At 36.4% G+C, this 27,577-nt stretch overlaps 1 protein-coding gene across 3 annotated transcripts; it reads left to right on the top strand.

The window, feature by feature from the left end:
- Positions 1–426: 426 nt before the first annotated feature.
- Cnrip1 (cannabinoid receptor interacting protein 1) lies at positions 427–26,528 on the top strand. Of its 3 annotated transcripts, XM_076833306.2 has the most exons (4): positions 427–1,136; positions 3,329–3,479; positions 11,460–11,518; positions 25,545–26,528. In XM_076833306.2, the coding sequence occupies exons 1-4, from the start codon at positions 958–960 to the stop codon at positions 25,687–25,689; spliced, it is 534 nt and encodes a 177-aa protein (XP_076689421.1). In that variant the 5' UTR covers positions 427–957; the 3' UTR covers positions 25,690–26,528. The 3 variants fall into 3 exon arrangements, with proteins under 3 accessions (XP_076689421.1, XP_076689423.1, XP_076689422.1); XM_076833308.2 differs by lacking the exon at positions 11,460–11,518 and having other exon boundaries at positions 427–1,104; XM_076833307.2 differs by lacking the exon at positions 11,460–11,518.
- The last annotated feature ends 1,049 nt before the right edge of the window (positions 26,529–27,577 follow it).

The raw sequence follows: 27,577 nt of genomic DNA, 5'->3' as shown, positions 1-27,577 counted from the left end.
CCAGTAATCCATACCTCCTCTTGGCCTTTGTCACAAGCAATGCCTCAGGCACGTGCCAGTTGCCTTTTACAGGGTTAATAGCTCATCCTTCGAGATGTGTAAATATATGTGTCTAATTACACCGTGTCGTTCTTGAGATAAGATATGTATAATGGAAATACAAAACCTACAAGAAGGTGTCGCTCCTTGAATAGTGTTCTTTTTCTTAAGTGCATTCCTAATCCAGTGTGGCTCTCAGTCCCCATTATATGGAACTGCGCCTTCCCTCGGCCATTTCCCTTGAGCTTTGGAAAGATTTATTTCCTGAAATTTAAATCACGAACTAGCAGTTTCCTAAGCCACTTCCCCTCTCTCGCCCCCTCCCCCTTCCCCTCTCAGCCTTCTCCCGCCTGGCGGGGGCCAGATCCGCCAGCAACAGAATCCACACCCTCCGGTTGACTCAGGCGATCTAGATTCTGAGGGTCTTGCTCCTTGGTGTAGCAGTCGCCTTATCCCAATGCCTACCGTCTCCCACACCCTCTCCTCCCGCCCGGAGCTGTTCTAGGAGGAGCCTCAGGTCCGCTTCCCCAGTTGAAGGGGATTGTGGTGCGTAAGCGGGATTAACTCTCTCGCCCCCAGCTGTGCGGTGCGGATCTGCTCGGCGGCCAGCGGGTCTCAGCGAGCCCTCGCGTGCGTGGAGGGCTCAGCAAGAAGAGCGGGGGATGGGGCAGCTCGCGCTCTCCGAGCAGTGTCTGGGGCCCGCTTCCTCGCCCAGTGCGGCTGGGGGGACACAGGCTCCGGAGCTGCTGCTCGGAAGCCCGGGCGGAGGGCGGTGACGGCTCCTAGTTGCAGCCTCCCTTTCACCACCTCCTTTTCCCTCCCCGCGCTTCCTCTCCGCCCACCGCGCTCCAGCCACTTGGTCGCAGCCGGCTGTGTCCTCCGACCCCCGGCGTCGCAGCGCCAGCCCCTCGCTCAGCGATGGGGGACCTGCCAGGCCTCGTGCGCCTCTCCATCGCTCTGCGCATCCAACCCAACGATGGTCCGGTGTTCTTTAAGGTGGACGGGCAGCGCTTCGGCCAGAACCGCACCATCAAGCTGCTCACCGGCTCCTCCTACAAGGTGGAGGTGAAGATTAAGCCCATCACGCTGCAGGTCGAGTAAGTGCTGGGCGCCGGGTGGCGCTTGGGTTACTGGCGGAGGACTGAGGCCCCCGGAACAGACTAAGCTGCTCCCGATTTTTTTTTTTTTTCCTTGCCTCCCTTTGCCCAGAAGACTCGGGGCGGGGGGCGGGGGTGGAAGGGAAAGAGGTCGGCTCTCTGTCCCCGCTTTGGTCCTCTCCTCTGCCTGTCCCTGGCATTCCTGATTCCTGCTTCCCTCCACCCATTGCAGTGACCTCAGTGGGTCCGTTTAAATCAGTGACAAGAAGCCGGAGGGGGTGGGGGCGGTGTTGTTGTTTTTCTTGTAAATTGCTTTTCTGTCCACCCTTGGAACCGCAAGGGGAGGGTTGGGGCAGATGGCAGAAGGTCTCTGCAGGGTTCATCTACCGCAATCCCAGCCCTTCTCTGCTGGGTCCTGGCGTGTCGCCGGCTTCTGCTGGCGAGGCCAAAGGAAGGGGAAAGGGTGAGGAAAGAAGTGTAAAGGCGGAGGAGGGGCAGTTATTGGTGTTCCCTGAGGGATTCTCCCCACTTCTCCATCTGCCTTTTGGTGGCAGGGGACCCCCAGCGCGGGAAGAGCAGGAACAAATCTGAAGGTGTAGCCTCTGCTTAGGCCTAGTGTCACGGTTTTCCATGCCCTCTACCTTTTTTCTCCCTAGCTATCTGTTCAGCCTGGTGATGTCGCCTGGGATTAGCATCCTCACTACAAGAGGATGTTTTTTTTTTTAATTTATTCGAGGCAGGGATTATCTCCTCCCAGCTACCACAGGGATGACATGATGCACCCAGCAGACCTCTGGCGAGTAAGTCAGTAGCCTATGGGAGAATAATCTATGGATGGGTCCTTTACCTCTCCGCTTCCACCTAAGCGATGTGTGAAATCTCGTCTGGAAGGAGGAAATAAATCAACATTTATCCTAACATATGCTGGGGAAGGGGTTTTGAATCCCTCAGACAACGTCCATAGTTTATTATAATTCAGTAATTTATATTAGCCTTCAAGGTGCAAGGATATAGAACCACAATTGGATGGTTTCTAGGGTCTCTGATCTACCTATTTATCGCCCCCCCCAAAAAACACACACACACACACATACACGTACACAACTCCATACATTTCCCAGTGTTCCCTGCATCTGGATATGATCCAGACTTTTCCTTTCCCTTTCCTGGAAACCTCTTTTCCTAACTTATCTATTCAATATTCCATTTTTTTTTTCAGGGTAGTTCTCTAGATTTAAAACAAACCTAAAACTATTTGTTAATGGCAATTTTTTTTTTACTTACATTTTAATTTTATCAAGGATTTTTTATCCAGTGGTTCTAACTCAAAGGTGAGTGTACATCAGAATCACCGGGAGAGCTTGTTGGAACAGATGGCTGGGGCCCACTCTGATGTCTCTGGCTTGCTGTCTTGGGTGGTACCTAAGATAAGAGTGTATGTCCTAATATGTCCACAGTAGATGTGGATACTTCTGGTCCAGGGACTTGTCTTTGAGAACAATGATCCTAACACACCAGCATGGTGCCAGTGAGAATTTCTGGTGGTATAGCAGGCTTGAGAAAAAGTGCCTCAAACAGGACCCATGAGTGTTGGAACAGAAAGAAAAGAAAAAAAAATTACAGAGTTAGTTCAACTAGTCCTTGATCTGACCTGCACATAAAGATCACCTCGAAAACTTTAAAATAAATTTACGTGTACCAAACTATATCCCAAACCAATTAAACCCTATCTCTGGGGTTTGGGATGGGACTGGATATAGTTAGGTTTCTAATAGCTCCATAGATAACTTTAATGTGTAACTAAGGATAAGCAATCCTTGATACAGTTCAACTCAGCCTTTATGTGTATCTGGATGAGAATACTGAGGTTAGCCCAGAGAGTAGTTAGTCTATGATCACGAATGACTAGTTGGAGAACTCAAGCCTCCTGAACTTTCATAAGTTTCTTGGTGGTTTTATTTTATTTTGTTTGAGATGGGGGTCTCATGATGTTGCCCAGGCTGTGTCTCTTGCTTTCTTGAGTGGCTAGAATTATAGGCACATGCCACTGTACCCAATCAGAATTTTCTATCATATCAATATTTCTCCTTTAGCCAAACTCTGTAGGTTTCCTGCTCAGGGTTTTGGTCTAGACCAAGACAGGGTACCTAACCAAATTCCTACTATATATGGCCAACTCAAGTTCATTGCAGGAACATTTCCATTGGTGGTGTGCTTGTCCCACTGGAGCTGAAGGCTAAAGAACCTGATGGAGACAGAGTTGTTTATACGGGCACATATGACACAGAAGGTGTGGCCCCAACCAAGAGTGGAGAACGGCAACCTATCCAGATCACCATGCCGGTAAGGCCTGGTTGGGAGTGTGGGGGATGTGGTTTCTGGGCACACGGGAAATATAGAAAAGAAAGCAATCACTATCTCTGTAGGAAAAGGTGTATTGAAGCCAATTACTGTGGAAATTAGGTTGAGTTTCCTTCGTGGATCTGTTAGAACTAGGTAATTAATGCTGTTTTGCATAATAGACTGACCCTATAAACACCAAGTGGGTGGTACTGGAAGAGAAAGTACCTACATTGCTATTTTTCCTATTACATACTGTATCAGGACTGGTTTAGATAATTGACCCTGGGGTTTGGGATGGGACTGGGTATAGTTAGGTTTCTAATAGCTCCACAGATAACTTTAATGTGTAACTAAGGATAAGCAATCCTTGAAAGAGTTCAACTCAGCCTTTATGAGTATCTGGATGAGAATATTCCTATTCCAAGTAGCCCATAAAAGTTGATTTCAATGACATTTTGCTATTTAAATCTAATCTAAATGGAAGAGGCCCTCCAAAGTGACTTCCATGGAAAATAGTAAACCTTTCAGTTATCTAGTCCTACTAGATAATAGTAGGTCATCACTCTGTAACCACAGGGGATTGATTCCAGAACTCACTTCATGCACCAAAATCTGTAAATGCTCAAATCCTTTATATAAAGGATTTAGTATTTGCATATAACCTATGTATATTCTCCTGTATACTTTAAATGATCTTTAGATTATGATACCCAATACAATGTAAATGCTGTGTAAGTGGTTATTATTATTCCCTAAATAATACAATAGAACAAGAAAAAGTCTATTCATGTTCAGTATAGGCACAATTTTTTTTCTGAGTGTTTTCAATCCAAGGTTGGTTGAATCCATGGATGCAGAACCTATAGACACAGAGGGCCATCTATATATCATATACAAATTTACAGCCAAGTAATATTGACCCCCAAGTAAAAATATCAAATTGGTAAAAGGATAGAGTTGAGAAATAGTTAACTATACGTGCAACACAATAGGGGAGGAAGTAAGCTTGCCAAAACACAGGTAAAGGAAAATTCACCTAAACTGCAGCTATAAATCCTGGGCAGCCTTTTCCCATTGCAAGAATGACCTTGAATTGTCTCCCTTCTTGCTTTATAGGGGGGGTGTCACAGAGGTTCACAAATATATGTGTACATAAGAATCTCTTTTGGTGTTTAATTAGAATGCCAGTTCTGGGTCCCACCTCTGGTGATTTTTAGTTCAGAAGAGCTGAGGTAGGGCCAAAAGAACTGAACTTTCAACTTGCCTACCAGCGGATCCATCCTGATGAGGAGAATCTGTGAAATGTGCTTTGAGAAATGCTGATCTAAATAAGAGCTAATTCATCCAGTCCTTTGAAACATTCAGGCTTCCTTGTGCCCAATATACTTGAAACAACCACAATGGAAACATAAGGAAATAATCTGGCAGCCATCCCTTTGCATCCTATATTTGAATTATTTTTGGAAAGAATTCTATTTTTCATTAGAGATTCTTCAACAGAGGAAAAAGTACAAAAATGGAAGAAATATATAATTCCTGCAAGAGATAACTTAACATTTTTGTGACTTTTCATACTTAGTTGTTTCTACTATGTCTTTGAGTGTGTATGTATGTACTGGGTATCATTATATATCTGTACTTTTCTCTATTTATGCATCTTTAGATGGCAAATAAACAAAAGTAGATATAAATATGAAACATAAATTTGAAGTCTATATGGATACTCATATGAATGTATCAAATTATCCTTAGTCATTTATTGCTAATTATTAAGTTTTGTTAAGAAAACTACATTTAAAATCACTCACTTCTGCAAAAATTGTCTAATGTTTTCTTGGGATAGATTTCTAGAAGGAATTTGCATGCTATGGCATCTTATAGTACTGATCTCTAGGAAAGTTAGGCACCTTACATTCCAATCATCTGCATTTAATTACCCATCTTCATATGCACTAGGAATAAAAATTTTTTAAAAATTTTGAACTTTTTAATCTGAAAGGTAGTATATCTAATTTTTGTTTCTTTAATTACTATTAATTTGAAATATTGACATGTTCATTTATAGTTTGTACTTTTTTGTGGATAATACGTTCAAAGCTTTTACTCATTTTATACCTGTGTGCTTACTGATTTTAAGAAATCTTTAAAAATTACAGTCATATCTTTTGCTGGCATCTTGAGTGTGCTCATTTATCATTTTGCATAACTTTGTTTACAATATCAATTTAAATTTTCATGTATTCCAAAATGTTAGCCTTTTCCTTTGTGGTGTTTGTAGTTAGGATCCATTTAGCTTGAAAAATGCTCTCTAACTCTAGCATTAATAATGTGTACATATATACACAATGCATTTGTATATTTTCATTTGAACTCTTATGGTCTCATTTATTAAATTTCAGATTCATTAGATCTAAATATTTTTTCTACTCATACTTTCCTAATTGAATACACTTATCGATGTCCTAAAACAATTATTTCAGTAATCCATTCTTCTCTAATCATCATTTCAAACTAATATTTTAAATGGCAAATTTAGTATATTTTCACACTTCTAATCTATTCCATTGACTCTTACACCAATTCTAGTGCCAATACTGTATAATTTTTTAAATATATTTTTTAGTTGTAAATGGATCTTTTATTTTATTTATTTATATGTGGTGCTGAGTATCGAACCCAGGGCCTCACACATGCTAGGCAAGTGCTCTACCACTAAGCTCCGATACTGTATTGTTTTAAATAATTCATTTTTATAATTTGTGTTTAGGTATTTGTAACTGATCACCTTGCTTAACTTTCCTACCAAAAATTTACAGTGAAATATCTTGGATTTTTAGATAGAAAGTCATAATCTGCATATGACCATGTCATTTTCTGATTATTTTTCCTTCTCTTATTGCATTTTCTAATGACCCTAAAATAATCTTGACAATCAATTGTGTCAAGGGGTATCTTTGTCTGCAGGATTTCATTGTTAGGTACCATTTTAGTTTCAGATATTTACTGTGTAAAACAAACTTTTTCATGTTCACTAAAAGGAGTGATTTTTGTTTTGTTTTTATTGGGAGGTATACTGAATTTCATCCAATTCCTTTTTCCATCTCTAGATACTTTATCTCCTTTGATATATTAATCAATGAGTTATATAATAATACCTTTTTAAATACTAAACCACTCTTTAATTCCTAAAATAATATTTTAGTATATTGCTCTATTTGATTTGCTCAGATTACATTTAAGATTTTTAGAATATTAACTATTTTTTATTTGCTTGTTTGATCAGCAAATATTTCCTATATTAGACACTAGAGGGAAGAGTAGTGAACAAAATAAACATTCCTAACTCTACAAGCTTCTGAAACAAAGGAGAATATAACTTTATACTGTCAAATGTTATATTAAACTATATTGTCAAATATAATAACTAACTATTTATTATTTAAAAAAAACATAGAAAGTAATAGTGCATATGGCATATGGGGGAATCTTACCCTAGTATAAGACTTGGGAGATGACTTTCTTGAGGAAGGAAATAAAGATGAATAAGAGTAGGGAGAAGAGGGAGCATTCCAGGAAAGAGAAGCTGCAATAGTCAAGAGCTGGGAGAGAGCAGGCTATGTTCTAATGGAGGAGAGAAGCCCAACATGTCTGGACCCAACATGACTGGCAGTACAGAGGGACAAGTAAGGGTTAGATATTATAGGATGTGGCAGTTGGGATATGGTTTGAGTGTGTCCTCCAAAGGTGCATATGCTAGAATCTTGGTCCCCATTGTGCCAGTGTTGAGGTGGTAAAACCTGTAAAAGATGAGACCTAGGGCCAGGTAGTTAGGTCATGAGGGCACTGCCTTGGAAGGAATTAATGCTGGTCTCAGGAATGGGTTGTTTTAAAGCAAGACCACCCCAAGTGCTTGGCCCCTTCTATATGTGGTCATTTCCCTTTCTACCAAAGGTTGAACAGATAGAGCTGCCTGAACTTAGACTTCCAGACTTCAAAACTGGGAGCTAAATAAACATCTTTTATTACCTACTCAATACTAGGGATTGAACTCAGGAGTGCTCTTCCACTGAGCTATATTCCCAGCTCTTTTTTGGGGGGGGCGGGAGTTGGGAGGGGGACAGAATCTTGCTAAGTAGCCCAGGCTGGCCTCAAATGTGGGATCCTCCTGAGTAGCTGTAGTTATGGGCAAGTGCCTCCAACCCCAGCCTCTTTTCTTTATAACTTACTAACAGGTATCCTGCTATAGCAACACTAAACAAACTAATACATAAGACTTTCTTCCTAATTTGATTTATCCTAATGTCTATAGGAATTCATTGAAAGTTTTTTTAAATTTATTTTCATTTATATATGACAGTGGAATGTGTTACAGTTCTTATTACACATATAGAGCACAATTTTTCATATCGCTATTTGTATACAATGTATATTCACACCAATTTGTGTCTTCATATATGTACTTTGGATAATAATGACCATCACATTCCACCATCATTCTAACCCCATGCCCCCTCCCTTTCCCTCCAACCCCTCTGTGCCCTATCAGTTTTAAAATCTTACAGATGTAAAATGCACCAACTTTAAGTATACAGTTTATGCATGCTTTAACATAAAGATCCTTCTGTGTGATCATCACCCCAATACAGATACAGAACATTTCTACCACCCTGAAAATTCCTTCATGTTTATTGGTATTCAGTCCCCTCTATAGCCCAACCTGAACTTTCTATCTCAATGTGTTACTTTTAACTATTCATCATTATTATTTGAATAGAAGCATAATGCTGTATCTAAATTATTTTCATTTAGGATAATGTTCTTTAGATTCATCTATGTTGAAAGTATCAGTAATGGTTCCTTCTGTCACTGAATAATACAAATCACATTGTAATACACTTATACTCTTACTCATAAATGGGTATCTGGGTTGTTATCAGCTCTTGGTATTATGAAAAAATCTCCAATGAATTTGAGTCTTAGTATAAACACATGTTTTCATTTCTCTTGAGTTAGTAGTACCTAAGAGGAGAATTGCTTAGTCACAGGATAAGTGTATGTTTAACTATGTAATGTATGAGGATTCTAGTTGATTTATATACTTAAGATATACCAATATTTTAAATTTGGAAATTCAAAAGACCTGGAAGAGCCAACACAATTTTGTTTTATGATCTGTATTGTAGTCTTTACATCAGAACTACAGGTTTGTATTCAGAGGTTTGTTTGTTTGGGGCTGCTGTAATCCCTGTGAATTGTTATATAGATTTTAAAATGAACTTGTGAGTTTCTCCAAAATTTGGGATATTAAGTTTATGTTAAATTTATAAGTACTGGGCACTGTGGCTTGCTTGTGGTATCAGCTACTATGAGGCTAAGGCAGGAATATTGCTCAAGTCCAGGAGTTTGATGCCAATATGAACAAAATAGCAAGAACCAAGACCCTTGAACAAACAAACAAACAAAAGTCAATTTGGGGAGATTTGACATCTTAATATTGAGCTTTCTAACTCAGGAGCATAATATGTCTATTTAAATCTTCGTGAATTTTCTGTTTTTAAATCATCTCTGCAAGCTGGGTGCGGTAATCCTAGGAGGCTGAGGCAGGAAGATTGTGAGTTCAAAGCCAGCCTCAACAAAAAAGAGGTGTTAAGCAATTCAGTGAGATCCTGTCTATACAAAATTGGGCTGGGGATGTTGCTCAGTAGTTGAGTGCCCCTGAGTTCCATCCCCGGTACTCACTCCCAAAAAACAAAACAAAACAAAAAAACTCTGCAATATGTTACAATATTCCTTATCTAGATTTCATATATACTTTGTTAAATTTATCATTAAACAATTCATATTTTATGCTATTTTAAGTGGAATTATTTTATTGCTAATATGTGGAAATAAAACTGGTTTTTATTGATCTTGAAAACTGAGATTTTGCTAGTCTCATTTATTAATCCTCATAATTCTTTTATAGAATCCCTAGGAGTTTGTACATGTACTATATTTCATCTGTTAAAAAAAAAAATGTTTTTCTCCTTTCTTTCCAATCTGTATTCCTTTTACATATGGCCTGATTACAATGAGTAGGACTTTCAATATGATGGTAAATAGAAATGATGAGAGTAGTCTGTCATTCTTGTCCCTTGACCTTGGGGAACAAGAATTCAGTTTTTCAACAGTAAGTATGATATTGGCTATATCGTTTATTATTAGTCTTTTTATAAAGTTAAGGAAGTTCCTTTCTATTTCTAGTTTACTGAGCATTTTGACCATGATTCTTGTGAAATGTTTCTGAAGTTTTTCTCTCTCTTGGGATTATCACTAGCTGTTTTCTTCTTCTTTCTTTTTTCTGTTACATTAGATTGCATTGCTTTTTCAATGTTAAATAACCTTGAATTTCCACAACAAGTGATTTTTTTAAAAAAACTTTATTTTTATTTATTTATTTATTTTGTGGTGCTGAGGATCGAATCCAGGGTCTTGCATGTGTGAGGTGATCGCTCTACTGCTGAGCTATAACCCAAGCCCTAATAAGTGATTCTTGATCATGATATATTTTCTGTATGTCTTGATTTGTTAATATTTTTTTTTAGAGAGAGTGAGAGAAGGAGAGAGAGAGAGAGAGAATTTTATATTTATTTTTTAGTTATCGGCAGGCACAACATCTTTGCTTTGTATGTGGTGCTGAGGATCGAACCCGGGCTGCACGCATGCCAGGCGAGCACGCTACCGCTTGAGCCACATCCCCAGCCCTTGATTTGTTAATATTGTTGAGGATTTTTACATCTATGTTACTGAAAGATATTAGTCTATGACTTTCTTTTCTTAAAATGTACTTATTTAGTTATATTAGGGTAATGCCAACTGCATGAGTTGGAAAGTGTTTATTCTTGTCTGAGACAGTTTCTGTACAACTGATATTATCCCTTATGTTGGATAGAATTCACCAACAAAGGCATACATTTTACTTTATTTCATGACTTTTACTTACAAATTCAGTGTTTAAATTGATATTGATTGGGCCATTCACATTTTATTTCTTGAGTTTTATAATTTGCCTTTAAAGCAATTCATTTCAATTAAATTGTCAAATTTATTGGAATAAAGTTGTTTATAATCTTCCACCATCCTTTAATGTCTTCGGCTCCTTAACAAAGTCCACTTTCATTCTTGACCTTTAAACTATCTTTTTTTCCTGATAAGTCTAACTAGAAATGTGTCAGTTTTATTGGCCTTTTCAAAATTCTTTTTTTCCACATGCTTCATTCCCCATTTTTCTATTTCATTGTTTTCTGGTTTTATATTTATTTCCTTCTTTTGTTTGCTTTGAAATGTTTTAATTGAGACATAACATATATTCAGTGAAATGATCCCTTTATATATTGTAGACTGGCTTTCAATAGATTGGCTATGATGCAGATAAACATATTTCTTTGTATCTTTCCTTCTGGTGATTCATTGAAATTCTTGAATCTATAAAATGCTTTCACCAAATTTGGAGTATTTCTAACCATTATGTTATGAACTATTTTTTTCTACTCCTAAAGGTATAAACTTAAAGATTTTTAATTACAAATTCAATTTTCCAAATACTGGACTATCCATATTTTATTTCTTGAGTCTTTGTAACTTACCTATAAAATTTATTGGCATAAAGTTGTTCATAATAATCCTTTGTTTCTTCTTTCCTTGCAGGACTCCAAATAAACATATGTTGGAAAGCTTGGTATTATCTCACAAGTCTTTGAGGCTGTGTTCAATTTTCTTCAATTTTTTTTAATGGATCCTAAGAGTAGATCATTTTCATTGATGTATCTTTAAGTTCACTGATTCTTTCTCCTGCTATTTCCAGGTTTATATTGTGCTCTAATTTTTTTTCTATCATATTTTTCAGTTTTAGAAATTTATTTATATATTTTATAATTTTAATTTCTTAAAATTCATCATCTGTTTGCTCACAGAGACTATGTTTTTCTTTATTTCTTTAAGCATATTTATAACTGCTGGCTTGAAATCTTTGATAAGCCCAACATCTGGCTCCATTTACAGTAAGTTGCTATAGACTGACTTTCTTCTTGGATGTGGATTGCACCTTCCTATGTCATTAGATGTCTGGTAATTTTTGTGTAAAAACTAAACATTGTGGATAATATTGACTATAGTATTTACTTCATTCTTCTGAGTACAGGTTGAGTGTCTCCTATCTAAAATTATTGGGACTAGAAATATTTCTGAGTTTAGTATTTAGTTCTTGAAATACTTGCATAGACATTGAGCATTCTTAATCTGAAAAATTTAAAATTTAAAAAAGTCCAAAATTCAAAATCCAAAATTTTTGAGTGTCATATTTTTCCTCAAAAATTTCAAATTTCATGGAATTTCCAGATTAAATATGTTCATCCTGTCTTTTTATATTCTAACCAGTAGTAAATAGTTCTGGACTCAAACTTCAAAACTGTCTTCCTAGCATTATGCAGCAACTATTGTGTGTGCTCAGATTTTTCATCTTCTAATTTGCTGCTTTCGTAGCCTGGGCCTTTTTTGTGCCCATAGGATTTAGCAATCAGCCAAAGAATTGAATTTTTATACTGAGTTTTTGGAACTCAAGTACCCTACAGTTTCCCTAAATTTCTAGCTCCTCTGCCAGTCCTAGATTCTTTGCTTTGATTCTTCAAGCCAGTAAGGTTCCAACTGCTCAGATTTCGAAATACACTTAATTTTTTAAAAGTAAATTCACAAATCTTATTTAGTATAACTTTTACTTTCAAGGATTTGTCTCTTTGCTGATGTATCTTTTTTAGTGAGCCCCCTTCCACTATCCTACACATGCAACTAGCCAGGGATTATGCAGAGTTACAGGCAGACTTTGGGTTTCATCTTTTCTGTAATTCTTTTACTTTTGGGAATTTCTACCTAAATTTTCAACTTCTCTGTCAGTGTTTTCTGACACTTTCAACAGGTAATACTGCATTTTCTCCTGCCAAGTCCCTAAGGGATTGAGAAGTAACTTTAAGGAATGGGAGAAAGCCACAAACAAAATTCTTAAGTGGTGCATTTGAGATCTTTTGAGGGTGATCTTTTCTCTGGCTTCGGTCCTACTTCTAATCTCTATAAGGAATTCAAATCGTTTTTGTTAACATTTTTGTCAGATTTTATAATATCTATATAGTTTCACCCAACAATTCTATCTCATCATTTCTGACTTTAAAATCTTATCAATCTAGTTTCTGATATTGGATAAAAATGGAATGTCAAAAATCACTATAAAGGCTAATGTATAAATTGGAAAGGGAAATAGGCAAAGAACAATTCAAAGGACTTTATAGTCTTGAATTGTAGGGTTAATGGCTTTACTAAATGAATTAGGAACTATATATATATATATATATATATATATATATATATATATATATATATATATATATGTTAAGCTCTGAAGCAATTTTTATAGCATAGGTCTAAACTGTTAGCAGAAAGTCTGACAGAATCTGCCCACAAAAGTCAGGACCATGAACAAAAATATTGGGGGAAAATATCTTTAACTTTCAATTTAGTTTAATATTTTTTGACTTTTGAAAGTTTTATGTAGTCAATATGATATTTTTGTGAGGAAAATATTTATTTCTACAGATTTTTTAAATCTATTTTTAGCCTCTAGGATTATTAAATACCATTGATAGAGTTAAAAGAATTTTAAAACTACATCCTTAAACAAGTTTAGAGCTATTTTCATGGAGTGGCTTTTTGACATTAAGCTTTCAAGTGCTATGAAACTTTAAAAGGTAGCCATGTGTAAAAACCACTCACGGCTAAGTGCTTGTTAATGTTCCGTGTGGAGTTAATTTAGAATTGGAACTAGAAAAGTCTTTTATTTTCTTGTTTTCAAAAAAATATTTCCTTTATAATGATTAGAATGATTTAACTTAATATTTTTCAAACTATTTTCTGAAGTCTCAGGGTTTCCTTGAGGTACTTCTTGGCCTCTTGAAAGAAGTAGGGGGCAGGGAGGGCCAACCTCTCTCCTTTATTTAGTCATTACAGGACTGCCTTTTGTATCTTGTGAAGAAAATGAATGAATAGTACTGTAAAATATTTTAAATCACCAATAATTGACTGTTGTGGGTGGCCAACCTGAATATGCAGAACCAAATCTAACAATATTTTTATTTGTATTTTTTAGTTTTATGTAAAATGCTAAACCCCATAGCAAATCCTTTATAAAGTAATGGACAGTATAAATACATAAATCAAAGTTGAGTAAAGGGGGAAAGTTAATCACATAAGATCTAAAATTATTAAAATAGGCTATCAACTATGGAAAAATGATGTTCTCAATTTTAAATAAAAAAAACAAGAAATTTATGTTTCTATATAATGAAAAATTAAATAATGAGAAAAAAGGATACTTTCTATCTTTAAAAGTCTGATTTTTAAAAAAAAATACCAATCGTCAATGGAAATATTAATAAAACATGAAAAACACTTTCCACACTCTCACAAGAAATAAAATTAACATTCCTAAAAAATGAAGGTAAAAATAAAACTAGAAAATCTGTTTTTTTAAGTACTTTCCATTGATGTCATAATTATCATAAGTCCTTTTTAAATTTTATGTATTTATTTATTTGTTGGTTTGTTTGCTTGCTTATTTATTTATTTATTTATTTTGCCATGCTAGGATTTGAACCCAGAGTGTACATGCTAAGCAAGTGCTCTACCACTGAGATATCCTCCCAGCCCCACAAGGTTTTCTTTATTGCTGGTAATATGGTAAAATGATGTATCTAATATTTCGGAGGAAAAAAAATGGTGGTAACAACCATAAAAGTTCATTTCTTTTGACCAAATAATTCCATTCCTATTAAGATATACACATAAAATTGATACTTTTTATGGTGAGGAACAATTGATAAATCTAGTATCTGGTGAGTAGTCTAATGTTGATATATCATGATAAAGTCCTATGTCACCATTCAAATTGTGACATTGAATATGTAGTTGGACAACAGATAATTATAATTACCCAATTTTTAATCTTAAAAATAATCGCAACTATAAAATGTATATATGTGGAAGATACTCTGAAGACAAATTGAATCAAAATGTAGGAAATACTACTAACTTTAAAAATTTGCTCAAGAATCTCTACCTGAATTTTCAGCTTCTCTGTCAGTGTTTTCTGACACTTTCAACAGATAATACTGCATTTTCTTCTGCCAAGTCCCGAAGGGATTGAGAAGTACCTTTAAGGAATGGGGAAAAGCCACAAACAAAATTCTTAAATGGTGCATTTGAGATCTTTTGAGGGTGATCTTTTCTCTGGCTTTTCTGAGCCTACTTATTTCATTTCATTTAAAAATATACAACTCCTCTACGATATGGGGGTGCATTTTCAGCCCTCCCAGAATGCCAACCAAAAGAAATCCAACTGGGACTTGTTGGCTTAACTCATATTTCTCTGATCCTAAATTATAGTATTTGAGAATCTGTCTTCAAAAAAAATAATGACTGTCACATTCTTAAGGGTGGGTTTACAATTTCATACCATGTTAAGTTGAAAGTGGTCTTAGAGATCAGATAGTGAAATCCACTTAGTCTGCACACCAAATTATGTGTGCCTGGGATCACACAGGTAACTCGAGGGGTAGAGAGTATCCTGCTGTCTTCCTGACTTGCAGTTCTAATTCTGACATTCTTGACTTTTTCTTGGGCACCTATGCTGATTACATTTCCCTTGATGTAATCAGCATAAATTTAAATAATACATAATTTCAAATAATCTAGCACTTGATACTTAATCAAATGGATTTACCTGGACATAATCAAGATTTCAGTGCTGATTATAAGAGCATAATGTCTACAATATGGCTTTATGTTTAAGCTTTAAATATTGGTGACTTTAAAATGTACTAGATAGTGTTAGAAGCTATTGAAGTCTCACCACTAGAATTAAAATTCAAACCAAACATTAGAGCTGCTGGCTTGATCAGAAAACTTCTGGGGTTTTTTTTTTGGGGGGGGGGTCATTTTTCTCATAATCAGCCTATTACAGATCAGCTACAAATAGATTGCCAAATCTCACACTAACAGCTGTGCAATCATTATTTGGAATAATTAATTATCAATCATCTGCTTCTTCTAGATGTAAAAACATACATAAGAACCTCAGCTTTACTTCTGAGGCTCAGGATGGATTGGGGTTGTGGCTCAGTGGCAAAGTGCTTGCCTCACATATGTGAGGCACAGGGTTCGATCCTCAGCACCACATAAAAACAAATAAGCAAAATAAAGTTATTGCATCCATCTATAACTGAGGCTAAGGATTTGTGAGTTATAGTAACTAAGGGTCTCCAATCTTTTAGCAGATGCCTGGGTAGGCAAGCAAGACTTATGTTAAGTAATGACACCTTTCTCTTAATGACGAAGTCTAAATCTTTCTCATACTAAAACAAAACCTCATGCTTTATTGATTCAAAAGAATATAGAAACTCTTACTTTTTACAGATCCAGTTAGGAAGAGCTCTGAATCAGGCCTTTCTAAACTGAATTAATCTCCCCCGAACCCCCGTCTTGTGTTCTGTTTACACCTGAAGCTAAAGAAGTAGGAAACCATGCTGCTAAGTAAGACCAGAGGCCCAAGAAGGAATAGCAACCTCTGGAAGTTATAGCTTTAGTTCCCCAAACCCATATTGGCTCTAGAGAATTGGGGAGTTCTCTCCTGATCTGTGAGTCCTTGGAAGAGAAGGTTTAGTCTCACACGTGACAGCCTCCTTCAACTTTCCCAGTGCTCAGTGCCTGTTAAGTGAAAGGATGAATAACTTAAAAATAGCTCATTGCATGGGGCTGGGATTGTGGCTCAGTGGTAGAGCATTTGCCTAACATGTGTGAAGCACTTGTTTCGAGTAAAGGTCCATTGACAACTAAAAAATATTAACAACAAAAAAAAAATAGCTCATTGGCCCTCTGAGGCTTCATTACAATTCTGACAATTTTAGCATTTGCAGTTCTGCTTCCAATTAATATTTCACTTCAACTCTTTTTTTAAAAATATCTTGAGTTGTAGATGAACACAATACCTTTTATTTATTTGTTTGTTTGTTTATTTATTTATTTTTATGTGGTGCTAAAGATCGAACCCAGTGCCTCACACGGATTAGGCAAGCAATCTACCACCAGCACCCTCACATCAACTCTATAAAACATGCTACTCTTGTCAGTCTTGCTTAGGAACCTAAAGTTATTATAAAGTAATTTTTTATTTTAAAATCATTGAATGAGTTATGCTGAGATAATTGGCTATGTGAGGGAAACATTACTATTTTTCTTTTCTGATACCACACTCCAAAACATATTTCAGATGGAAAAAGCCAACTTTTTTAAAACTCTTAACTGAAAAGAATTAATTTAAGCTTTAAAAAATCATGGAAGAAATCTAAAGGTAAACGTTGAAAACTTTGATTATATATAACATGAAATTTCTGTCATGGATCATAGAACTCATAAATGTAAAAGGTGATTTAGATTAAAATGTAAATGATGATTAGTAAAGTAAATTATTGATAACATGTAGTCTCCTGAATCATGTTGCCTTGATCTACCATGACTCATACACACTGCTGCTACCTTAATGTCATTCCACAGTCCATTGTCACCCACTGAAGCAGTGAATGGCCTCCCAAGCCAGGTAGTTAGATGTCCTCTTACATTAATGGCAGTGAACTCAAATAATTCCAGAGGGCCTGGTACTTGAAGCTAATAAAGCAATACCCAGGTCTGATAACTTTCAGCACCCACTTCCAATAGTAGTGTTAAGCCAAGCTTGGTGGTGCACACTTGTAATCACAGCAGCCTGGGAGGCTGAGACAGGAGGGTGATAAATTCACAGCCAGCCTCAGCAACTTAGCAAGGCCCTAAGCAACTCAGCAAAGCCCTGTCTCAAAATAAAATATAAAGAGTTGGGGATATGGCTCAGTGGTTGATCACCTCTGGGTTCAATCCCTGGTACCACAAAATAAAAATAAATAAAAAGAGAAGTATTGACTTGTGTTTTAATGTGACCAATTTCCCCATTTAGTGCTTCCTAGAAGAGAGTCCAGGTAGAAATTCTGTCCACACAAATATCATATTCCTTTGTGTTGGCCCCCTGTAGTGGGAAACTGGTGAGTGTTTGGAGTATAAAGCAGGGAGAGATATGAGGTTGTTGTGAGGTTGAGTGTGTGATGAAGGGAGGTAACCTTATGCATGCATGCCCCAAAATGTCAGTTTACATGCCAGCTCTTTGGATTTGGCAAGAGTGTGACCTTGTTATTTAAAAAAAAAAAAAAAAAAAAAAAAAGGTAGGCATGGTGGTACACACCTGTAATCCCAGCCACTGGAGAGGCTGAGGCAAGAGAATCATGAGTTCAAAGCCAGCCTCAGGAACCATGAGGCACTAAGCAACTCAGTGAGACCCTGTCTCTAAATAAAATACAAAATAGCTGGGGATGGGGCTCAGTGTTCAAGTACCCCTGAGTTCAATCACTGGTACAAAAAAAAATTATAAACCAGTGAGAAAAAAGATAGTCATAGCCTGTGAAAAATAGAAAAATGAACAAAAACTCTAAATAGGTTAATAAATATGAATGGCCAATAAATATATGAAAATAGTTGGATTTCAATATTGATAAAAAAAATACAAATAGGGAAGTATTTATATTAACCTATAAAATTGGCAAAATAATACCAACCATTCATGGCTAGTATTTGTTTACAAAATAGTGATTTTTATAAACTGATATTTTATCCTGAAATCTTACTAAATGCACTATTCTAGTAGCTTTTTGTTAGATTGCCTGGTATTTTCTGCAGGCATAGTTAGACAGTTTTACTTCCCTCCTTTTTTTTTTTTCTGACTCTTATCTTAAAGACACTGGCTAGGACCTCCAATACAAGAGAGAATAGGGGTGGTAAGAGCATATACCCTTGCTTTATTTCTAATCTTACATGGAAGGGACTTAATATCTTACCATTTAGGAGGAAGTTAGCTACTGATTTTTTTTCAATGCCTTTTAATGAGGTTGAAGAATTTACCTTCCATTTATACTTTGCTGAGAATAGAATTAATGTTGCATTGTCAAAACCCTTTCTACATCTGATATGATCATATTCATCATTGTACAAGTATCATGAAGTATACTTAAACTAAGAAACCGATTACATCACTAGGCAATGTAATCTTATGGGACCACCATCATATTTGCAGTCCATCATTGACTAAAATAAAGTTGTGCAACATGATTTATGTATAGTTTTTCTCCTTTATTTGGTTAGGTAATGTGGCGGTTTTTCAAATATTGAACCATCCTTGAATTCCAAAGATGAAAACTTTTTGTCCTGATATATTATCCAATTATGTGTTGCTGGGTTTGATTTGCTAATATTTTAAGCAAATAGAAATTATAAGCACATTTTTATAAAAGTCCATGAAATTGGTTTTTTGTCTGTAATTTTCCTTTATTTCTAGTATCTTTGTCAGGTATTGGTATTTGGGTAATTTTGGCCTCATAAAATGAAGTGAGAGCCAGGCACAGTGGTGCATCCCTGGAATCCCAGCGGCTCTGGAAGCTGAGGCAAGAGGATTGGCAGTTTAAGGTCAGCCTCAGCAACCTAGCAAGGTTTTAAGCAACTTTAAGATTTTCCTAATTTAAAGTCTATGGTATCTGTAATGATGATGTCCTTTTTTTTTTTTCATTCCTGATATATTTCTTTTCTTCCTCAGTTTGGTTATGGGTTTATCAAATTTGAGGACTTTTTCTTAAAAAAAAAAATAAATTTTAACTTCATTGATTTTCCCCCCTCTATAATTCTTTCATCGCTGGTTCATTGATTTCTGCTCTTTATTTCCTTTCTTCTTGCCATTTTATAATCACTAGACAGGCTAAAATTAAAAAGTCTGGCTATGCCAGGTATTGGAGATGATGTTTAGAAACTGTCATATTTCTGGGAGAAATATAAAATGGCACAATCACATGAGACTAAACTTTAAACTTTTTTAAAAAAATCTGTTTAGATAAGAGAAATGAAAAACATTTTCAAAAATAAAACTCCAAGCAGTACACGAATGGAGTAGTTTGAAATCCAGTGGGAATTGATAGGTCACATCACACTAAAAATCATAGATGAGTATTGATACTCAGTTTGTTTAAAATAAAGCAACATCATGTTTCTATCACTATAATTGTTATTGTTTTGTCCAAGTCAGTGGGCTGTTGAGTGGATTCTTGTTCTTTATGAATTTTACATGTCTAGAAGTGGGTGACATGATGAATGGAAAGAAGTTCTCTGAGGATTCTGTGACAATTTGTTATAAGACCATGGAAAGTATTTGACATGAGCTCTTCAGATTCTTCATTGTAATAGAGGGCTACTATAGAGTCTCCTTTCCTTGGAACTGGATATATTCTATCCCACATTTTTTATGAAATAAAAAGGTGACTAGACTTGCAACTTGTAGAACACCATGGCAAATGCAATGCCCATTGTCCATAGCAATGTTCTACACACATTCTATATGTGACAATTCATGTAAGTTCTCAGGGAGAAAAAAAGGAAAATCCCTTTTGCTTATGTAAATAGTTTGGTACATTAATAATAGCTTCTAATTAGGAATTAGGGGACAAAGTTTGTTGACCTGCACTTATCATGAAGTGGCTTTGGAGTCTAGACCCAAAGCAAATTTCTTAACCTCCCTGAATCTGGTTTTTTTGGTTTCTGTTTTTGTTTTGTTTTGTTTTTCATTCATAAAATGAAGTTAACAAAGTCAGGCCCAAGATTGAGGTGGAATGATATAAGCAGAAGATTGTGTAAAGAATGCTATTCAAAGGTTGAGATTGTAGCTCAGGGGTGGAGCACTTGCCTTACACATGTGAGGCACTGGGTTCAATCCTTAGCACCACATAAAAATAAATAAAATAAAGGTATTTTGTCCATTTACAATTAAAATGAAAAATATTTTTTAAAAAAGAAAAAAGAATGCTACTCAAGAAGTTCATTGGATTAGACAAAGGAGAATGAAGGGAAGGGGGGATGAGAATAGGAAAGACAGTAGAATGAATAGAACATAACTTTCCTTTGTTCATATGTGAATACACGACCAGTAAAACTCCATGTTTGTATACATATGTCAAAATACACTCTATTGTCATGTATACCTAAAAATAACAAATAAAAAAGTACTTAAAAAAATGCTCTTCAACTGCACAGAACTATACTAGATTATAATTTGCATCACCCAGGAGGCTGCCTGGGTAGATTTTCCTTGAAAGGGACAGATGGGTTAGGAGGGAGTGGAGAGCCTGTGTAGGTGCTTCTGTTCTTTAAGAAGAATGTCAGCTTTTGAGACCCCATCTGTTCTTTGCCAGATAAGAAGAAATTCTGAGCTAAGAAGTAAGAGGTCCAGGAGGTAGAATTCCAAAAGAAAAAATAGGAAGAAAGTCAACGGGAAGTGTGAACAACTAAGGCACAGGAAAGGGGAAGGCAGATCCATAGTGAACAACAATTAAGTTTACTTTCACATAACCTTGAACCTAACACTAATAAACTAGAAACCAAAACTGAAATATAAGTAATGAAATAGCCCACATCTTTTGCTATGACCATTGTTGTCAATGTATTTCTATTTTGGTTTCTTGTGTGACAGGTATTTTTTAGATTGAGACTTCCTGGTTTTAAGTTTTTTTTCAGATGTAAGTGTAGTGCCTTCAGTTTTTTTCTTACCTGTGGTCATAATTGTTTTGTTTTTTCCCCGGCCAATTTTATTTTAAAAAGGGTCTCAGCATTGTTTCTCTCACTTGCCTAGCATATTTCAGACTGCTGGTTTTTAAAAGATTAACTGGTACTTGAAAAATGTTTATAATAAAATATTTCATTATAAAATATATAATGTAAGCTGGGGTCACTGTAATCCCAGTGATTTAGGAGGCTGAGTAAGGAGGATTGAAGTTTGAGGTTGGCCTGAACTCAGCGAGACCCTGTCTTAAAATCTCAGTGGTAGAGCAACCCTGGGTTCAATCTCTAGTTCTTAGTATCCCCAACACACACACACACAAAATATGTATAGGTATATACATAATTTATAAGATACTTTTATAATATAATTTTTTTTTTTGGTACCAGAGATTGAACTTAGGGCACTGAGTCACATCCCAGCCCTATTCTGTATTTTATTTAGAGACAGGGTCTCTCTGAGTTGCTTAGTGCCTTGCTTTTGCTGAAGCTGGCTTTGAATTTGCAATCTTCCTGCCTCAGCCACCCAATCTGCTGGGATTACAGGTGTGTGCCACCATGCCCATACTATAATATAAAATTCTAATTTTATTGAATTTTAAACATCAGTCCCATTTAAAATTGCCAGTGCCTTGTTCTGATTAAAATTATTATTAAACCTGTAAATGTCTTATTGAATTATAAAATCAAATTCCAATTTATTCATATCACCATTTCTCTATTGTTGACAAAGTTGTAATATTTTCATTAGAGTGTACATATTCTTAGTAGAATTTATAAACTCTCATTTGGGCATTTATATGTATTAATTTTTGAAGGATGATAAGTCCAACTCACCATATAAAAATCTGGATTAAAGAAGTATCATTTTTTTTTTTTCAAGGAAAATTTCTTGCAGCAGGGCCCTGGGACAGGGGTGGAAGGTGATATCAGGATCGAGCCCAGGGCCTCATCCCTATTAGGCAAAAATTTTTATCACTATCTTTTCATTCAGATTTTCCTATATCCCCAGCCCTACTGTAGGAAAATCTGAATGAAAAGATAGAGATAATTATTTTTCTATATGTATAGGTTAGGTTTTGTTTGTTTGTTTGTTTGTTACCAGGGATTGAACCGAGAGGCACTTAACTAGTGAGCCACATACGCAGCTCTTTTTTGTATTTTATTAGAGACAGTTTCTTGCTGAGTTGCTTGGGGCCTCACTATGTTGCTAAGGCTGGCTTTGAACTTAAGATTCTCCTGCCTCAGCCTCTGAGCTTCTAAGATTACAGGCATATGCTACTGTGCCCAGCTAAGTTAGTATTTTTCATTTTCTTTGTTCTATGCATCTGATTTTACATATTTGCGCTCATGTATATAATCAGTTCTCTTTCCTGTTAACATTGTTCTAAGCATTTTCTTGCATCAATAACCCTACTTTCCCTTTTAAGTCCATCGTATGGATATGCTACTATTTTCATATCATAATGTTGAATGCTTAGATTGCTTCCAGCAAGAAGTTTAGAAATGTTTTACTAAGTTGATAAATGACTAGTAAAAGACTGTGTTTCTTTAATTACTAATAATATTACATCTGAATGTTGTTCAGATGTTACACTATTTTTCTTTTTAATAATCTGTGTTCCAGTCTAATATCTATATATTTTTAGCAGTTCTTACTAATTAACTCATATAATCTTGTATACTAAGAATAGTAACTATTTGGTGAAACTCATAAATGCAATTTTGGTTTTAGCATTTTCTTTTTATGTATTTTTATTTTGTTATTTATTTTTATGCGGTGCTGAGGATCAAACCCAGCGCCTTACATGTGTGAGGCAAACGTTCTGCTGCTGAGCCACAACCCCAGCCCTAATATTTTCTTTCTGATTATAAAAATTATTAAATTTTGAAAATAGCACATGGGAGTAAATAAAATGTATTCTATCAGTTTTCAACAGCAACAAATATGATTAAGATTGAATAATATTACACATTCTTAACAGTACACTTGCTTAGTTCATGTAACAATACAAAATAATGGAAAAGGTTTAAATATTTTACATTTAAAATTGCTACATGGTATCCACTATTTGGACATTCCATAATTAACAAGTATCTTAAAGACTCCTATTTATAGTTTAACTTTTCATTGCTCTCAACTTTGTGATGTTCTTAAGATAAATTATAAGAGGTAGAATTGCTGGACCCAAGTGTACTCACACCTTTGACTTGATGGAAGTTACCATTCCAAAAGGCTATATAATTCAATTCCCATTAGTATCATTGGATTATCTGAATCCCTGTAGCTTACTGAAAATGAACATTTCTATTTTTCTTGGTTAATGTAGCATAGCTTACATATAATACATGTACCCATTTTAAGCATACAGTTCAATGAGTTTGACCCTACATACATCTATGTAACCACCACCCTAATTCAAATTATAGAATGCTTCCCTCATCTCTAGAAAGTTCCCTCTTGCACATCCCAGAACTTAGATAACCATGAATGTTTCCTGTCAGTATGGATTCTATTCTATCATTTTATGGAGTTTAAATAAATGGAAGCATTCAGGATGGGTTCATAAGGTCTAAATTTTTGCTGAGCATTTCTTTAAGATCCACCCCTGTTTGCCAAGTGTAGTAGCACAGGCCTGTAACCCCAATGATTGGGAAGGCGGAGGGAGGAAGATTGTAAGTTCAAGGGCAGTCTCAGCAAATTAACAAGACTCTGTCTATAAATAAATAGATAGATAGATAGATAGATAGATAGATAGATAGATAGATAGGAAGGACTGGGGATGTGGCTCAGTGGCAAAGTACCTCGGGTTCAATCCCAGAATAGCACCAAAAAAAAAAAAAAAGGAAAGAAAAGAAAAAAAATCCATTCCTGTTGTTGCCTGAATTAGCATGTACTTTTTTTTTTATTGTTGAGTAGAATGTCGTGTTATAAATATAACCAAACTTGCCTATCACCAGGAGAATAAGTAGACATTTAGGTTGATTCCAATCTGGGAAGATGGAGAAAGATGCTATGCTTGTATAAATAGTTCTTTAGCCATGACTCTCTAAAAACAGAGACCATATTTTCATGCCTGGGATTTTGGTGGACTCTAGGTCTATCATCCACTGTTTCACATCAAGCAAATTTCCCAAAGGAAAGCCCAGATCTTGTTTTGGTACCAAATTAGCAGGATGAGGCAATGGTGCAGGATATAATTTTGAGAGCATCTTGGAAAGCTATCTGGGAAGCACCTGATCACCCTCCTCTTGTATCAGCTGCAAAGCATAAGGCTCTTATTGCTCACTGCCCTTCTTCTCTCCATGTCTTCTGGCTCCTGACTAGTCTAAGAATCCTGCCAAGTCAGTCCCTGTCCCCACCCATGACAGGAGGGTCAGAGGAGAAAATAACGACAGGCATCACACTGTTTAATGCCAAATCCCCTAAATAGCTCCAGAAGGTGGTAGCAGGGTCAGGCAACCCCACAGGCCACTTGAGCATCTGCCTCTGGTCTCTAGGGTATTCTGAGCCCTCTTCTTGGCTACAAGAGAAATGCAACCTTAGGCTTAGGAGAATTCTGTGCAACTATCTGCCAGGCCTACCTTCTGGAAGTAGAATACAAGCTCCTTAAGAGCAGGAATCATGCCTTATTCAAAATTTTATATGTGTAAGATACATAGTAAATGCTCTAATATTGTTTATGATTTCCAATAAAGTATTCCCTAAGTCTGAGATGTGGGCATGGACTCTTGACTTACAAGTCAATATTTGATGGTTAAAGCAGATAATTTAACAGTCAAATACTTTCAATAAAATATTTGTGGCTATCACCTCAACTTAAATATATTTTCCTAGAATTGAAACTAATGGAAGAAGGACAAATGTATCTTATGTTTAGCTATGCTGAACAGATACTATCTGGTACTACTGTCTTCTGAAGTAGAAACCAAAAGACAGCCAGTATACATAATTCCTTCTTTTCTTTCCAGCTCTCCTTCTTTGGTGGCTGCTGCAAACTTTGTTTTACTGCAAGCTCTACAATTCTGAGATTCTAAGATGACTTTTCAGAAAACTGAGCTTGGAAAACAATATAAACTAGAGAGTTATTTTTGATAAAAGCAATATGATAGCAAATGCTGGACAGCTTTCCAGAAAATACCTCTGGTAACAAAGGAAGATAATTCACAAATGCACAGGCCTAAATTCTGCAGACTGAGAGGGACTTGATTGATTAGGCATGATGTTCAAGTACCATACCAGTGACATTAGCTCTCTTGCATTGCTTATCCAAGTGTGAGGTCTTATTGGTCATGTTTCTCTTCCTTCAGTTCACGGACATTGGGACCTTTGAGACAGTGTGGCAAGTCAAGTTCTACAATTACCACAAGCGAGACCACTGCCAATGGGGAAGCCCCTTCTCTGTCATTGAGTATGAGTGCAAGCCCAACGAGACGCGCAGTCTCATGTGGGTGAACAAGGAGTCCTTCCTCTGAAGACAGCTCTTTTCCGATGTTGCTGGACCGTCTCTCCAGAAATCTACTTTTAGATAAACCAGCACAAGCCTTAAGCAAGGCACATGCACCCTGGCTGTTTCCCATCTGGTACTGATGACCTACTATCCCCGGTTACTTGAAAGTGTAATTCCCCTCTGATACAGCACCCCCAAACATAAAAGATGATGTACCACGCCCCAATGTACTCCTTCCTGTATTGTGTGCTGGTGTTCCTGCATCCAGTTGTGCTCAGTCATGCAGTGGGGGTCAGTGGAAGTGGTAGGCATGTCCTATACTCAAGGGTTCCACTGAATGATAGTGGTATTTTGTTTCCAAAATAAGTAATTGCCTCTTTTTTTCATTGTTAATTTTTTTTTTTTTTAACGTGCTTGGGTCCTCCCGTGTGTAATGTGGTAACGTGAAACACGTTGTTTGCCAGCTTTCAAAGCAGCCTTTGTGAAAATGTAATACAAACAACACTAACTGGGACTCAAATGTTGTATTTCCTAGAAACAGCCTTTTCAGGGGATAATGAATGACAAAACAGAAGGACAAATATGTAAGACGTCTTTCTAATGTTATTCCTTCGGGTAATTTAAGATATTGTGCTATGACCTAATGGAAACTGGGGAAAAGCATTGCTATGGACCACTGGGAAACTCAGTGACTGGAGTTGTAGGGTCACCCCTCTGGCAAGCAACCATAGTGTTCAAATGTGCACATTGATGGCATCCTACATTTCCCCATTTGAACTTTGTAAAACTGTGTATGGAACTGTAATGAACTTTTGATATTTCTTAATAAAGGTATTAAAAATCATGTGCTGATTTTCATTCTTAGTTTGGATAACAGCTATATAACAGGAGGGCTTGTCCTTCAGGGCCTGTTCTTAGGTCTGTATGCTACAGGGCAAGGGGGATGTACCTGGAGGAGAATTAGCACACATGTATAATGGGAGTGCTCCAGCCAGCTCTAACAGGGAAGCACAGGCCCAGGAACTTGGTAGACAATCAGAAAATGCTTGACCCTTTCCTCTCTCCATTCCTCCTCCTATGGACCACTTCTCCATTAGTCAGCCATACAGTTCATAGCCACAGGGTATGGTGCTGGAGCAGTATGCATAAACTAGGGTACCTAGCACAAAGCCTGCACTTCAGACAGTTCCAGAAGAGGAAAAGAAACTTCCTGTTGAAAAGTAACATCCTGCTTTCCAACAATATTGTGCTATTCCCTTGGGCAGCACAAATTTTGTGGTGTTGCATAAGGTGGTAGGAGATGTTTTTTGATACCTGTAAATCTTCTGTGTAAGAATGTGCAAGACAAGTGGGAGTGTTTTGAAGAGTTGGATTATTATAATACTGAATTTGGGAGGCTAGCAATCAAATTCTTTTCCCCCTTTAAGAAGCTTGCTTGCAATGAGTCTGTACTGCCACCAGGGAACAGTCATGCCCTGGCATTGGGCTAAGAAATGGTGTTAAAAGAGAGCAGTGTTAAAAGAATTTCTCGATTAGCTTGTTTTTGAAAAATAACCATCTATTACAACTGCCAAAGATAAGCACTAACCCATTCCTTATGACCATATTTTTAAAACCAACATTCATTTTTTTTTAGCAGACTTTGAGAGATTTAATAGAGTACATTAAGTTTTACAGAGTCTGCAGTTTTCTTCCGGAATGTTCAATAGAAATACAGGGCAGTTAGAAAGTAGAAAAATGAGAGAACTGTGTCTATTGTACTATTTAAGCATTTGATTTGTAAACACTTCATTTGTGAAATAAGGTTTTAAACCAGTGATTCATCTCTCAGAGCTTTAATATTTGTTTTCAGGGGTAAAAATAATATCATGACATTTGCAATATTCCATGCTT

This window comes from Callospermophilus lateralis, chromosome 14, assembly GCF_048772815.1.
Source record: "Callospermophilus lateralis isolate mCalLat2 chromosome 14, mCalLat2.hap1, whole genome shotgun sequence".
NCBI classification, from domain to species: domain Eukaryota; kingdom Metazoa; phylum Chordata; class Mammalia; order Rodentia; family Sciuridae; genus Callospermophilus; species Callospermophilus lateralis.
Note: the sequence above shows the minus strand (reverse complement) of the source record. Positions and strands in the feature narration are given on the sequence as shown.

What these genes read in the sequence shown, in the direction of transcription:
- Cnrip1 (XM_076833306.2), top strand. Translation starts at nt 958, where the DNA reads ATGGGGGACCTGCCAGGCCTCGTGCGCCTCTCCATCGCTCTGCGCATC. An exon ending in CTATCCAGATCACCATGCCG is followed by an intron (nt 3,480 to 11,459) that starts GTAAGGCCTGGT and finishes TATTTCTTTAAG; the next exon opens with CATATTTATAACTGCTGGCT. An exon ending in AACATCTGGCTCCATTTACA is followed by an intron (nt 11,519 to 25,544) that starts GTAAGTTGCTAT and finishes CTCTTCCTTCAG; the next exon opens with TTCACGGACATTGGGACCTT.